Source organism: Schistocerca nitens, chromosome 4 (assembly GCF_023898315.1).
Source record: "Schistocerca nitens isolate TAMUIC-IGC-003100 chromosome 4, iqSchNite1.1, whole genome shotgun sequence".
In the NCBI taxonomy this organism is placed as follows: Eukaryota; Metazoa; Arthropoda; class Insecta; order Orthoptera; family Acrididae; genus Schistocerca; species Schistocerca nitens.
The window spans coordinates 57,158,573-57,172,109 of NC_064617.1; the positions used below are offsets into that span (position 1 = coordinate 57,158,573).

The 13,537-nt window shown below is 43.8% G+C and overlaps 1 protein-coding gene across 1 annotated transcript; it reads left to right on the top strand.

Annotated features, from left to right (window-relative positions):
* The first annotated feature begins 1,323 nt into the window (after positions 1-1,323).
* Positions 1,324-12,958, top strand: LOC126251585 (uncharacterized). The gene is made up of 3 exons (XM_049952117.1): positions 1,324-1,451; positions 6,048-6,200; positions 12,018-12,958. Exons 1-3 carry the CDS (start codon positions 1,355-1,357, stop codon positions 12,254-12,256), a joined length of 489 nt encoding a protein of 162 aa, XP_049808074.1. The 5' UTR covers positions 1,324-1,354; the 3' UTR covers positions 12,257-12,958.
* Positions 12,959-13,537: the final 579 nt, after the last annotated feature.

Below are 13,537 nucleotides of genomic sequence, written 5' to 3' on the forward strand. Positions count from 1 at the left end.
AGAAAGAAGAGAGAGGGAGAAAATAAAGATGTAGAGGGACTGGAGGATTAGAGAAATAGGGAAATAGAAAGAGAGAAGCATCACAGGAAATGAGAGAGAAGAAAGTGGGGAAAATGGATGTAGAAGGATGGGAGAATTAGAGAAAAAGAAGAAGTAGGAGAGTTGCATGAGAGAAAGTGAGAGAGAGGGGAGAAAATGGAGGTGTCGAGGGATGGAAGGATTAGAGAAAATGCAGAGAGTGGAATGAGAGATGCGTGAGAGAGAATGGAGAGGGAAGAAAAGAGAGATTTAGAGGGGTGGGAGAAGTAGAGAAAATAGGGGAAAAGCAACAGAAGAGGACGAGAGGAAGTGGTAGAGAAGAAATAGGGGAAGAGTGTGGTTTAGAGGGACAGAAGAATTGGAGAAAACGGGGAAGTAGTAAGAGAGGACCATGGGAGAAAGTGAGAGTGAAGAAAAAGAGGGAAAACGGCGCTATAGAGAGTCGAGAGAATTGTAGAAAATGGGGAAGTAGAAGAGAAAGTAGATGAGACTAATGGAGACAGAGGAGAGAGAGGAGAAAACGGAGGTTTAGAGGAATGGAGAAATTAGAGAAAATGCGGAAGCAGAAGGAGAGAAGTGTGTGTGTGTGTGTGTAAGAGAGAGAATGGAGAGAGAGAGAGGGGGGGGGGGAGAAGATAGACGGGGTAAACTGCAGGATGCAAGGGAGGAGAAAGACAGGAAAAGGTAAACAGAGAGAGAGAAAGAGAGAGTGCGGTTTGGAGAATTGAGTAGAGAAGAAAAGTGAAACAGTAGAAAGGTAGAGAGAATACTGTAATTTCCTCACAGCTTCTCTGCTTTTGCTCATGACTCCTCGACTCACCTGCTTGCCTCAAGCAAAGACTTGTACTCCCTCACTGCTCTGGTTTCTCTTGCAGCTAGGTACTCGCACGTACTGGAGCAGGATTGGGCGCCTTAACTGCACCGTTGTGAAGGGAAGGGTCATTCGCACGTAGGGAATGGTTCAAATGGCTCTGAGCACTATGGGACTTAACATATCAGGTTATCAGTCCCCTAGAACTTAGAACTACTAAAACCTAACTAACCTACGGACATCAGACACATCCATGCCCTAGGCAGGGTAGGAACCTGCGACCGTAGCAGCAGCGCGGTTCCGGACTGAAGCGCCTAGAACCGCTCGGCCACAACGGCCGGCACGCAGGGAACGGTTCGGTAGGAACAAGTGTTAAGTTGTGGTAGCGTGTAGTGTACCGCCACCTCCGGTGTTGCAGGCCGCGCACGCCTGGGCCAGCTGGCTGGCGGAGCGCCGCAGCGGAGGCCGCCGTCGCCCCCGGCCGCTGCCCCGGCCGACCGCGGCATGACGCTGGCGCTGGTCGCCGCGCTGGCGCCGGAGCCCACGCAGCACCCGGGCTACTTCCTCAGCCGGCCCAGGCAGCGCCTGCCGCGCACCTTCGGTGAGTACCGGCGCTCTCTCTGGCCGTCCCAGCTCACCACCCAGAGCCCGTCCCTCGAGTCCGCTCCGCACTCAGGAGACGAGCGTCGACGGCAGAGGCGGGAACCCGCCGTTCACGGTTGGAAAGTTTGGTGGCCAGCGGAAGTGTTTGAACTCAGAAGAGTGTTCCTGGGGCCACTCTGTAGCAATTCTGGACTTGAAGGGTGCCGCATAGTCCTGCTTGCCGTCGTGATCGACTCCTGGACTGCAGCCCTTCCCCGGCCTTATTTGCGTGCTGATCGTCGTAACAAATTCTACTGTTGTGGACGGGACGTGTCCTGTCGCATGCAGAAACCCAGGAACGTCCACCTGCTGACTTCCCTATTTCCTTCATCTCGCTTTATTATTGACGATACTAAAGAAGCCCATTGCGTTTTTATCCTTCACGTTTCTACTGCTACGAATCTCCCGATTAGATCAGAAAATGTTCTCGCTGGCCGTCTCTGCTTCTGGATGCACCACTCCTGGATCGGCTTTGCAGTCACTCTCAAGTGAATGCTGAAATGTTAAAATATGTCGGACTTGTCTGTGACACGTCATCAGCGAAAAAACATGCTTCTCGTCTTATAGACCAGTCGTCGTATTACAGGGTACGAATACATATTTCGAAGAATCTAAGATACATAATGTGGCTGACATTGTGCACAATGAGAACTAATTAACAAACAGTTTCACCTTGATAAACAGAAGTTATGAATGCAGGCTACAGCAATATACAGTGAAGCGCCAAAGAAACAGGTATAGGCATGCGTATTCAAATATAGACATGTGTAAACAGGCAGAATATGGCGCTGCGGTTGGCAACTATATATAAGACAACAAGTGTATGGTGCAATTGTTAGATCAGCTACTTATGCTACAGTGGCAGGTTATCAATATTTCATTGAATCTGAACGTGGTGTTACAGTCGGCGCACGAGCGATGTGACGCAGCATCTCCGACGTAGCGATGGAGTGGGGATTTTCCCGTATGACCGTTTCACGAGTGGACCGTGCATATCAGTCCAGTAAAACATCAAATCTCCGACATCGCTGCGGCCGGAAAAACATCCTGCAAGAACGGGACCAACGACGATTGAAGAGAATCGTTCAACATGACAGAAGTGCAACCCTTTCGTAAATTGATGCAGTTTTCAATGCTGGGCCATCAGCATGTCAGCTAGCGAACCATTCAAAGTAACATCATCGATATTGGGCTTTCGGAGTCGATGGCCCACTCTTGTACCCTCGACGACGGTACGACACAAAGCTTTATGCCTTGTCTGGGCCCGCCAGCACCAACGTTGGAGTGTTGATGACTGGAAACATTCCGCCTTGTCGGACGAGTCTTGTTTCAAATTATATCGAGTGTATCGACGTGTCAGCAGGGAACTGTAGAAGCAGGTGCAGGCTCTGTAGTGGTGGGGGATAAGCGAAGTTGGACTGATACTTCTAGATACGACTCTGAGAGGTGACACGTACGTAAGCATCCTGTCTCATCGCCTGCATTCTTTCATGTCCATTTGCATTCCGACGTACTTGGGCCATTCCAGCAGGACAATGAAACACCCACACCCCCAGAATTGCTACAGAGTGGCCCCAGGAACACTCTTCTGAGTTTAAACACTTCCGCTGGCTACTAAACTTCCCAGACATGAACACTATTCAGCATATCTGGGATGTCTTGCAACGTGCCGTTAAGAAGAGATCTCCACCCGCTCGTTCTCTTACGGATTTATAGACAGCCCTTCAGCATTGGTGCTGTCAATTCCCACTAGCACTACTTGAGACATTAGCGGAGTGCATGCCACGTCGTGTTGCGTCACTTCTGCGTGCTCGCGGCGCCCTACACGATACTAGGCAGGTGTACCAGTTTCTTTGGCTCTTCTGCGTATTTCAGAACTACTGCAAGGTACTGTGACAGAACTGCTGTGCCGTTTCAAAATTCGAGTGCGATCCATACTTTAATAGGCTAGTGAGAAAACTGCATCTTGTTTGTTTCATGTGTGATTTACTCATGCATTCCAATGCCGAGTGGAGAAACGCAATGAGATGTATCAAAATCGGTAACTTCGACAGTACATCTGACTAACTTCTACGCACATGTACTTCTTTAAACTAAGTATCCAAAATAATGCAGAATCCTCTTCAATTAGATTATTTATTTATATGTTTCTAACGATAAAAACCAGTTCACTTATTGCTGCTATTACAATTTTAGTAAAGTTAGAATTACTGAAAGTTATTAAAAATGAAACAAGACGGGCCACGGCGTATATAGCAAAGTGAAAAAACATATTGATTACTCAGGAGAATGAAAAGTGTATATTTTAATTTTAAATTTACAATTTAAATACTTTTAGTAATTTGAAGTTGTCAGATCTTAATTTAACATGTAATTAGTTCATTAAATTCTTTGCTAACATTTATGGCATAAAACAGAAGTGGATATTTTCATGTAGTGCGCTTTTTTTGTACGAAATTATATATAAATTGGTGATGAGCTAATGTTTAGGTAGGAAGCAGATAATTTTCGAATAATTGACTAATAATAGTATTGTTTGTACTTAAGCATAACATATTTTATCAGCGAATGAATAATAAATGTCGTTAATCTTAGTCTTTACAAACGTAACAAAATCAGGTTCGGTTGGTACACTTAGTGTGGTATCGTATATTTCAATATGTACTCCTCTGTTTGTACAATTACAGTTGTCTACGAACATTTTTGTTGCTGTGAGTATTATAACGACATATAGAGCAAATACAGCAAATACGACGATGCGTTTTTCTCGATAGTACGTTCAATATCGAGTTTTCATAAAGATAGTCTGCATTTTTGGATACTACACTTCTTCACAGCACACAGACATGTACAAAGTGAGAGACAGTAGATGATACAGAAAAACCTCAAGGAAGGGGTGCTAAAGATATCTTGAGCTACCTTTACTTTCTCCGTAATAAAACATAATCAACTCACATGCAAAGTTTAAGAAAGTTTTATTTAAACAGATTATACACATATACAAGACAATGCCCTCTTATGATAAAAAAAGTTACAATTGTGGTTCTCTTCCTTAAATGATGAATTCTATGCACCTGTTCTTCCTGGAAAATTGGTTAATTACATCGTCAATAGGACAATCGATGACAGGGTGAGTACTCAACGGAGCTAAGCCATCACGTCGATCCTCCTCCATAACGTATCGAGATGACTGGAGTGGCGGGGACTTTTCTCGTAGGCGTGTGTTAGCTATCTATGTGCCAGACAGACACGTATAAAATACGGTGACGCGGACGCCCGTGCTACATAGGAAAGTAAAACTACTCGATAACTCGGATCAGTCGAGTCGACTACCGAAAGAAACGAACGCATAGTATGCTGGCTGACTGGCGAGGGCGTCGCGGTGGCAATGTGGACGGCCCCGCAAGAGGGGGGGGGGGGGGGGGGGGAAGCGCCCCTCGTATGTATCCGCAACTGGTAACAGGTCATGCATTCCTGGAATAGTGCTCCAAGTGGTTGACAATTTCCTGCAAGATACACATAACAAATTCGTATTCACAATTTCGATTATATTAGTTAATCTTATCTTACTATTTGCAGGTAAAACAACAGAATAGCAAAATTCTCAGCTTATGTTAAGGAAGAAATTTATGGGGTTATGTGGGAGTCATAAACTGAAATATTGCAATGTTAATCTGATCTGTTTCCTGATTAACATACCGTCAAAGTAAATGGCGCAAGGTTTAAGCCGATCGAAGCTCCTTGCTTATCTAGAACATGGTGGATCAGAGGCATCTGCAGGCATGCAAAATCTCTATATTCCGAGATCAGAACACTCTATTCAAGTGACAAAGAGACCACTGCTCATAACCTACATCGGAAGCGTGTACAACACTGCTTCTAAATTCCGAAGCTGTTGATTTGCACACATGTAAAAATATAAAGTGTGATGCATATGTGTGTAACAACCCATATGAACCATCATTGTCTTGGTGTCTGTTCTCTAAGCGTGTTGTCAACCTTGCACTGAGTAAATCCGACTGCAAACTGCACGATTCGACCAGCCGGCCACATGGGAAGCCACAATGACGGCCCTTGAAAAGTTTGCCGAGTGCTGATAACGCTGTCTCACACGAGTACGCGATATCTCCGTCTCCTTCATTCAACATCTGACTTCGTTCACGCTCCTTACGTATCACATCAGACCTAGCAACAACGTGATTTCCCTAAACCGCTTCGGGCAAATGCCTTTGAAAAGGCACGGCCGACTTTCTTCCCCAACCTTCCCTAACGCCATGGGGCCGATGACGTCGGTGTTTCGCATCCTCCCTCGAATCAACCAACCAACCAATCAACCAACACTAAACAGGAACACGACTAATTCACTCTGGTGACCGTTCTGCCTGTCACAGGGAATTTTAACTCTAATCGTTTACACACCCACCGACGATGTGTATCTCTGCGAAATTACGTTGATATCCAACAGTGTCAGCTGCGTGGCAGTCAGAATCTCTTTCGTTACACGTGTAAGCTGTCTAATTTTGAGCTAACTGTTTTGTCGTTATGTTAATTACAGGTTTCGTCGACGACGGGCGCGAGATTTCCAACAGCCTGCGAGACCCTGAGGCGATGTGGCCCATGGGCGTGTTCCTGCCCCCCGACCACGACCTCGAGATCGTCCACCTCAGCCTGGACCCCGCCACCGGGCAGCAGCTGTTCTCAGAGCCAGGTAGCTACAGCACACCGCCATCATTCTGCCCAGTTACCGGTGTCCAGGTGAAATACCTACGCGCCGCTAAACAAACATCAACCAAACATAATCTGAAACCGACTGGAAAATATCAAGTCACTCATAACGTGTAGGCCTTCAGGGCTGGCGTCTTGATTAGTTAAAACTTCCGGGCTGAGAGGCCGTGGTCGATCTGTAAAACTTCTTCTTCCTGACGTTTCTTTGCCAACTGCGGGCAACATCTTCCGAGGTGAGTCAACGACTCAGGAAGAAGAAGTCTTACACATCGGCCACGGCCTCAGCCCGGAAGCTTTAACTAATGATATCCAGTCACTTCCCAACAGTCCCTTTCACACTGTAATTTTTATGCTTACAGTCAAAGAGCAGGAAAGTATACAAAAAATAAGTACAGAAGAAATTTCAGGAAAGTCTTCTGATGTAATTCTTCAAGCTTTCCGGCGATCTGCTGTCATGTTGAATGATCGGAATCTCTGCCGGAAGTTCGCGTCGTTCTCTCACGATTATTCAACTTGTCAACTTCAAGAAACCTCAGTGATTAAATGCGTTTAAGAGACTTTGAACCTCAAGGTGCACAGAAAAGCTAAGCACGTTGATCAGTACCCCTACAGGGAATCCAACCTCACCCAAGACAAAAAAAAGCCGTCACTAAATCCTTGGTGGACAGGGCTAATAAATCAAGTGTGTCGGTTTATTTAAAAGAAGAGCTGAAGCACTGTTGGCTTCCAAGAAAAATCATTACTTCAGTAAAGAGAATGATAGTGCACTTAGTCCAAAAAGAGAGAAAACCAGTACTCATGAGGAACAACTGGGATGGGTTTCCTAACGTTTATTAGCAAAATAACGGGTAGTGTTGGCCAACTGTGGAGTGGAAATGGTCTTTAGATCCACTAACGGGGAAAAAGAATGCTTAAGAACGGCAGAATATGTACGGTATCCACTAGCGATATGTGGGTTGTATAAAATTCCATGTAACTGCGGGCAAGTATACAGTGGAACCAAAAAAGTACGTGTTGCCACATGCTTGGCCTAACACAACAGCAACTGCCGACTGTCGAAAATCTAGAAATCGGTCGAACTGGAACATGCTGTCCGAGATAGAAACAACAAAATAAAATTCAGTGAGACGAGCGTTTTAACAAAGACATGTGTCCACGTATAGACATGTCATAGAGATTCACAAACACCATAACAATCTGAACAGGAAAAAGGCGTCACTTACAAAAATACTGAAGTCGACTTTGTATCAACAGCCCGAAAGATTTGAGTGAAGTAAAGAGGGAAGGTCTCAATGGGGAAGAGGGGTTGGGGGGGGGGGGATGAGGATCTGTTTGATGACTTTATAGAAGAAGGAACCGGAGTCTGTAAGGAAGACATAGGAGATATAAAAGGGTTCTAGAAGACTTGAAATCAAATGAGGCAAAAGGGATAGAAGAAATTCCGTTGAAAATTCTGAAATCTTCGGAGTAAGTGGAAACCAAACGACTATTCAAGTTAGTGTGTAGAAAATTATACTGTATCATCAGACTCATCGACACAATTCCGAAGATCACAATAGCAGATTATTGCGAAATCTGTCACGCCATCAGCTCAGCAGCTCATGGATCCAAGCAGCTGACAAGGATAATATACAGAAGATTGGAAACGAACATTGAGGATTGTTAGATGACGATCAGTTTGTTTATAGGATTTGTCGACCCAGAAAAAGCGTTCAAGAATGGAAAAGGGTGCACGATGTTCGAAATTTTGAGAAAAATAGGAGTAAGCTACATTGAAAGACAGGTGATATACAATATGTACCAGAACTAATAGGGGACAATAGGATTGGAAGACCAAGAAATAAGTGATAGGATTAAAAAGTGTGTAAGACAGGGAAGGAGTCATTCACACCCACTGTTCAATCTATACATCGAAGAAGCAATGACAGATATAAAGGACAGGTTGAACAATGGGATTAAAATTCGGGGTGAAAGGATAGCAATGGTAAGCTTCACTAGTGTTATTGGCTGTCCCGAGTGAAAGTGAAGAAGAATTACAGGATCTGTTGAATGGGATGAACAGTCTAATGACTACAGAATATGGACTGGGAACAAACCGGAAAAGATCGAGGTAATAAGAAGTGGCAGAAGTGAGAACAGCGAGAAGTTAAACATCAAAATCGCTGATCACAAAGTAGGCTAAGTTAAGCAATTCTGCTATCTTGGAAGTAAAATAACTCATAACGGACAAAGCAAGGAGGGCATAAAAAGAAGAGTAGCACAGACAAAAAGGGCATTCCTGGAAAAGAGAAATATACTAATACCAAACATAGACCTCAGTTTAAGGAAGAAATATCTGACAATATGCGTTTGGAATATGGTAGAATCACGGACAGTGGGAAAATCAGTACAGAGGAGAATCGAAGCATTTGAGATGTGGTGCTAGTGAAGAATGTTGAAAGTAAGGTGAACTGACAAGATAAGGAATGAGCAAGTTCTTTGCACAGAGGGCGAAGCAAGGAACATAGGGCCAACTAGAAGAAAGAACAGGACGACAAGACAGTTGCTAAAACACCAAGGAATAAGCTACATGGTACTAGAGGATAAAGACTGTAGGGAAAGACAGAATTTGGATTAAATTCAACAAATGACTGAGAACATAGGGTGCATGTGCCATTCTGAGATGAAGAGGTTATCGGAGGAGTGGAATTAGTTATGTGTCGCATCAAACCAGTCTGAAGAGTAGAGAAAAAGATACGATTTAACATTTGTACGGTTAGGGGAGGCTAAACCCTTTCTCTCACTTCATGATGGAATCGGTGGTGTGTGAGATGTGTATTCTCATATTTCTGTCGTTGTAAGTCACTCATTAAAGGCATCTGGCCCTCTAAACCCGACGAGAGCACATGTGACTCTCTGTAATTGACGTGCAGTCGTAAAATGTCCCTTTCAATCCCATTTTCAGCCAGGAGCGTGAACAATCATCATGACCTACGGACGGTAAACTGGTCTCGTCTCAATCCCCTGAACAATTTAATAAAGTAATTTTCAGGTCATGTTGCCCTTCCATAAAACTTTCCTTTGTGTCTTCATACGTTACTAAATGAAATGCGCGCTTTGTAATGTTTGCAATCCATATGATAAGCTTTTTGAATAAACTTGTCACAATGTTCGTGATTCAGTCCATAAATACGGCTCTGCTCGAGAGTACGCCATTGCCGTTTATGACAGTGAGAAACAGCTCACCGGGAACAACTGCGTTCACTTGAAATTCTCTTCTTCCGTCAGTTAGTGTCACCAAGACCTCTTTTCTACACGTTTCTTTTACGACCCAAACGCAGCAATCAGTGAGACCTTCTTAACAGATACGCTGAACAGCGAAAGAAACTGGTATAGGCATGCCTACTCAAATGAAGAGGTATGTAAACAGGTAGAACACGCGCTGCAGTCGGCAACGCCTATTTAAGACAACTGTCTGCGAATGTTGTTAGATCGGCTACTGCTGCTACAATGGCATGTTATCAAGACTTAACCATATGTAATGCTGTTATCAGTATTACTCTCGTTTATTCATAAATGTCTTGATCCCTTTTCATAGATTTATATTACAGCTAACCAGTTTCGGCTCTGGAGAGTCATTATCAGAACTAAAAACTGTGATAACTTCCTTACATGCTGTTTGGCTCTTTGGTGGATACAGGAGCGAGAATTTAGATGTTAATTTATTCTAAATCTAACGTCAAATAGTACAAATAACACATAACTTTGTTTCAGTAGTTGCAGCGTCAGTTGCTAACAGAAGATCTGAATGTAGAACTATATACAGATATACAAGATTTATAAATCTGTCACTCTTCAGTACAATGTCTAATCGGAAGATGTCGATCCCTGGCCACTGTGAAAATCTGTAAATGTCATTCAACTGGGAAACACGCAAAAATGAGATCAGTGCACGAATGTTCGAATTTTAAGTACACCCAGCAGCTGCAGCTCCAGATAAGGGATGCTTGCATCTCATTGCCAGCGGCGTATCGTTCGTGGCAGGCAGCGCCCTCGTGCAGCGGTGGCGGCTGTAGGAAACGCGGCGGCGTGACTGGCGGCGAACTATTTGAAACTGCGGCCGACTGGGTAACGGCCGATACCGCAAAAACCAAGAAATGACAAAAATGCGAATTGGTATCAAGTGCAAACAGGTGTAAAATCATTAAAAAGTGAAGGTTAAAGAGAAATACACTAATGGCAATAAAAATTGCTACACCACGAAGAGGACGTGCTACAGTCGCGAAATTTAACCGACAGGAAGAAAATGCTGTGATATGCAAATGATTAGCTTTACAAAGCATTCACGCAAGGTTGGCGCCGGTGGCGACACCTACAATTTGCTGACATGAGGAAAGTTTCCAACCGATTTCTCATACACAAACAGAAGTTGACCGGCGTTGCCTGGTGAAACGTTCTTGCGATGCCTCGTGTAAGGAGGAGAAATGCGTACCATCACGTTTCCGACTTTGATGAAGGTCGGATTGTAGCCTATCGCGATTGCGGTTTATCGTATCGCGACATTGCTGCTCGCGTTGGTCGACATTCAATGACTGTTAGCAGAATATGGAATCGGTGGGTTCAGGAGAGTAATACGGAACGCCGTGCTGGATCCCAACGGCCTCGTATCACTAGCAGTCGAGATGACAGGCATCTTATGCGCATGGCTGTAACGGATCGTGCAGCCACGTCTCGATACCTTAGTCAACAGATGCGGACGTTTGCAAGACGACAACCATCTGTTCGAACAGTTGGACGACGTTTGGAGCGGCATGGACTATCAGCTCGGAGACCATGGCTGCAGTTACCCTTGACGCTGCATCACAGGCAGGAGCGCCTGAGATGGTGTACTCAACGACGAACGTGGGTGCACGAATGCCAAAACGTCATTTTTTCGGAAGAATCCAGGTTCTGTTTACAACATCATGATGGTCGCATCCGTGTTTGGCGACATCGCAGTGAGCACACATTGGAAGCGTGTATTCGTCATCGCCATACTGGCGTATTACCCGGCGTGATGCTATGGGGTGCCATTGGTTACACGTCTCGGACACCTCTTGTTCGCATTGACGGCGCTTTGAACAGTGGATGTTAGATTTCAGATATGTTATGACCCGCGTGCCTCTACTCTTCATTCGATCCCAGCGAAACCCTACATTTCAGCAGGATAATGCACGACCGCATATTGCAGGTCCTGTACGTGCCTTTCTGGATAAAGAAAATGTTCAACTGCTGCCCTGGCCAGCACATTCTCCAGATCTCTCACCAACTGGAAACGTCTGGTCAATGGTGACCGAGCAACTGGCTCGTCACAATACGCCAGTCACTACTCTCGATGAACTGTGGTATCGTGTTGAAGCTGCATGGGCAGCTGTACGTGTACACGCCATCCAAGCTCTGTTTGACTCAATGCCCAGGCGTATGAAGGCCGTTATTACGGCCAGACGTGGTTATTCTGGGTACTGATTTCTCAGGATCTATGCACCCAAATTGGGTGAAAATGTAATCACATGTCAGTTCTAGTATAATATATTTGTCCATTGAATACCCGTTTATCATCTGTATTTCTTCTTGGTGTAACAATTTTAATGTTTATATTTATTAGTAATCATAGATCTTTTGTTCTGATGATGACTCTTCAGAGTCGGAACTTGTTAAGTGTAATACATGTATGAAGTATGATTAAGACATTTATGAATAAAACGGTGTACTGTAGACAGATTTCTTGCTCTAACCTGACAGTGTCAGATTTCATCCTTGGGTGTTGTGCGCACTGTTGCAGACGCGACTCCTGACCCCTTCCTAAGGACCGGGCAGGACGCCGTGCAGGTGGTGAAGTACCTGCTCTCGCTGGGCGAGCTCTTCTTCGACAAGTACCCGCACGCCGAGGTGCTGCTGCGCCACCAGAGGGAGCGCCTCGAGAACGGCCTCGCCGGCAACAAGCTGGGCAGCATCCGGCCCGACTCGCCCTTCTACCGCTGGCCAATGATGGCGCAGCATGCGCCCCGCTTCGCCTTCTGAGTGGCTGGGCTGCCGAGCGTCCGCCCGTGCAGAGACGATATCGCTCGAGGACTTTCCTGAATAAGTATCAAGTGAATGTTGTGTCCGCGTGTCGAGCCATGTTTACTCGTGAGCCAGCCGAATGATTTATCACTGGCGGCAAACTGTACGGCAGTATGAGTCCAGTATGTAACCTATACAAATGGCATGTTTGCAGTTTCTTTAAACGTATGTACCAAACATTGTGACACGATGTACTGGAGCTGGCCTCTGAAGTGAATAGTTATAAGTGAATATATCAATAAATTATATTTGAATAACATGGGAAAAAATTGTACCTAATTCTTATATTCTTTGACAAATGATAATTTCGAAATGTCACTAAAATTCAGTTGAATAACATAGATTACAAACAAATGAGTGATATAGGACTATGTGATTCTAGTGATTGTCATATTAACTGTGTATTTCTGGAAGAAGTTTCGCCCTTTTAAACGTTATATAATTTTGCTGAGAATACGACATACATTAAAAATGACATGAAAATTTTGTAAAGTTATAATATTTTGTCTCTGTCGATGCAGTATGAAGACTTCATCATTTTTCAACTTGAATACTTTTAAAAATTATTAATTCAAAATTTAAATGCTACATATGAAAAATTATTGTTGCTATTAATTGTACATTAAGAAGTCAACATGGTGCATAATTAAGAATACTATGCAATGTATAAAAGTATTTATTTTATACCTAGTTCATATTATTGTTACTGTAATCAATTATTTGTAAATAATTTATCCAGAAACAAATTTAATAAAGGAATTTTTGGCATAATAAAGTTTACTTGTATCAACATTTTTGTGGTAAAGCCCATTGACATTAAAAACTACTTCCTGTTATTAACATATCATCGAATGTAATGTGGGAAAAGAATGGAAGAAAATTTACATTGCTGCAAACATTGAAAGGCACAGAGGTCTCCGTTTTATATCAGGACCCTTGCTCTCTTACTTCATTTCTGTCTAGCATGAAGTTAGATAAAAGAGTGAAGTTTCATAAGTAGATTCCTCAATGTGGAGCATTAATTTTCAAAGTGACTTTCAATAACAGCACAAACAAAAGGTTTGCTGAAAATGAGCCATCTATCAGATTTCAAGCCGGGGATATTCATACTAATATTTGTTCACAAACAAATCTGTCAGTTGCTGAAAGTTGAACTGAAGCAGATGCTCCATATTTCCTCAGACAAAGCTGTTGAAAGTAAAGGCACACAAAAACATACAAGCTTTAGTTAGGAGATCT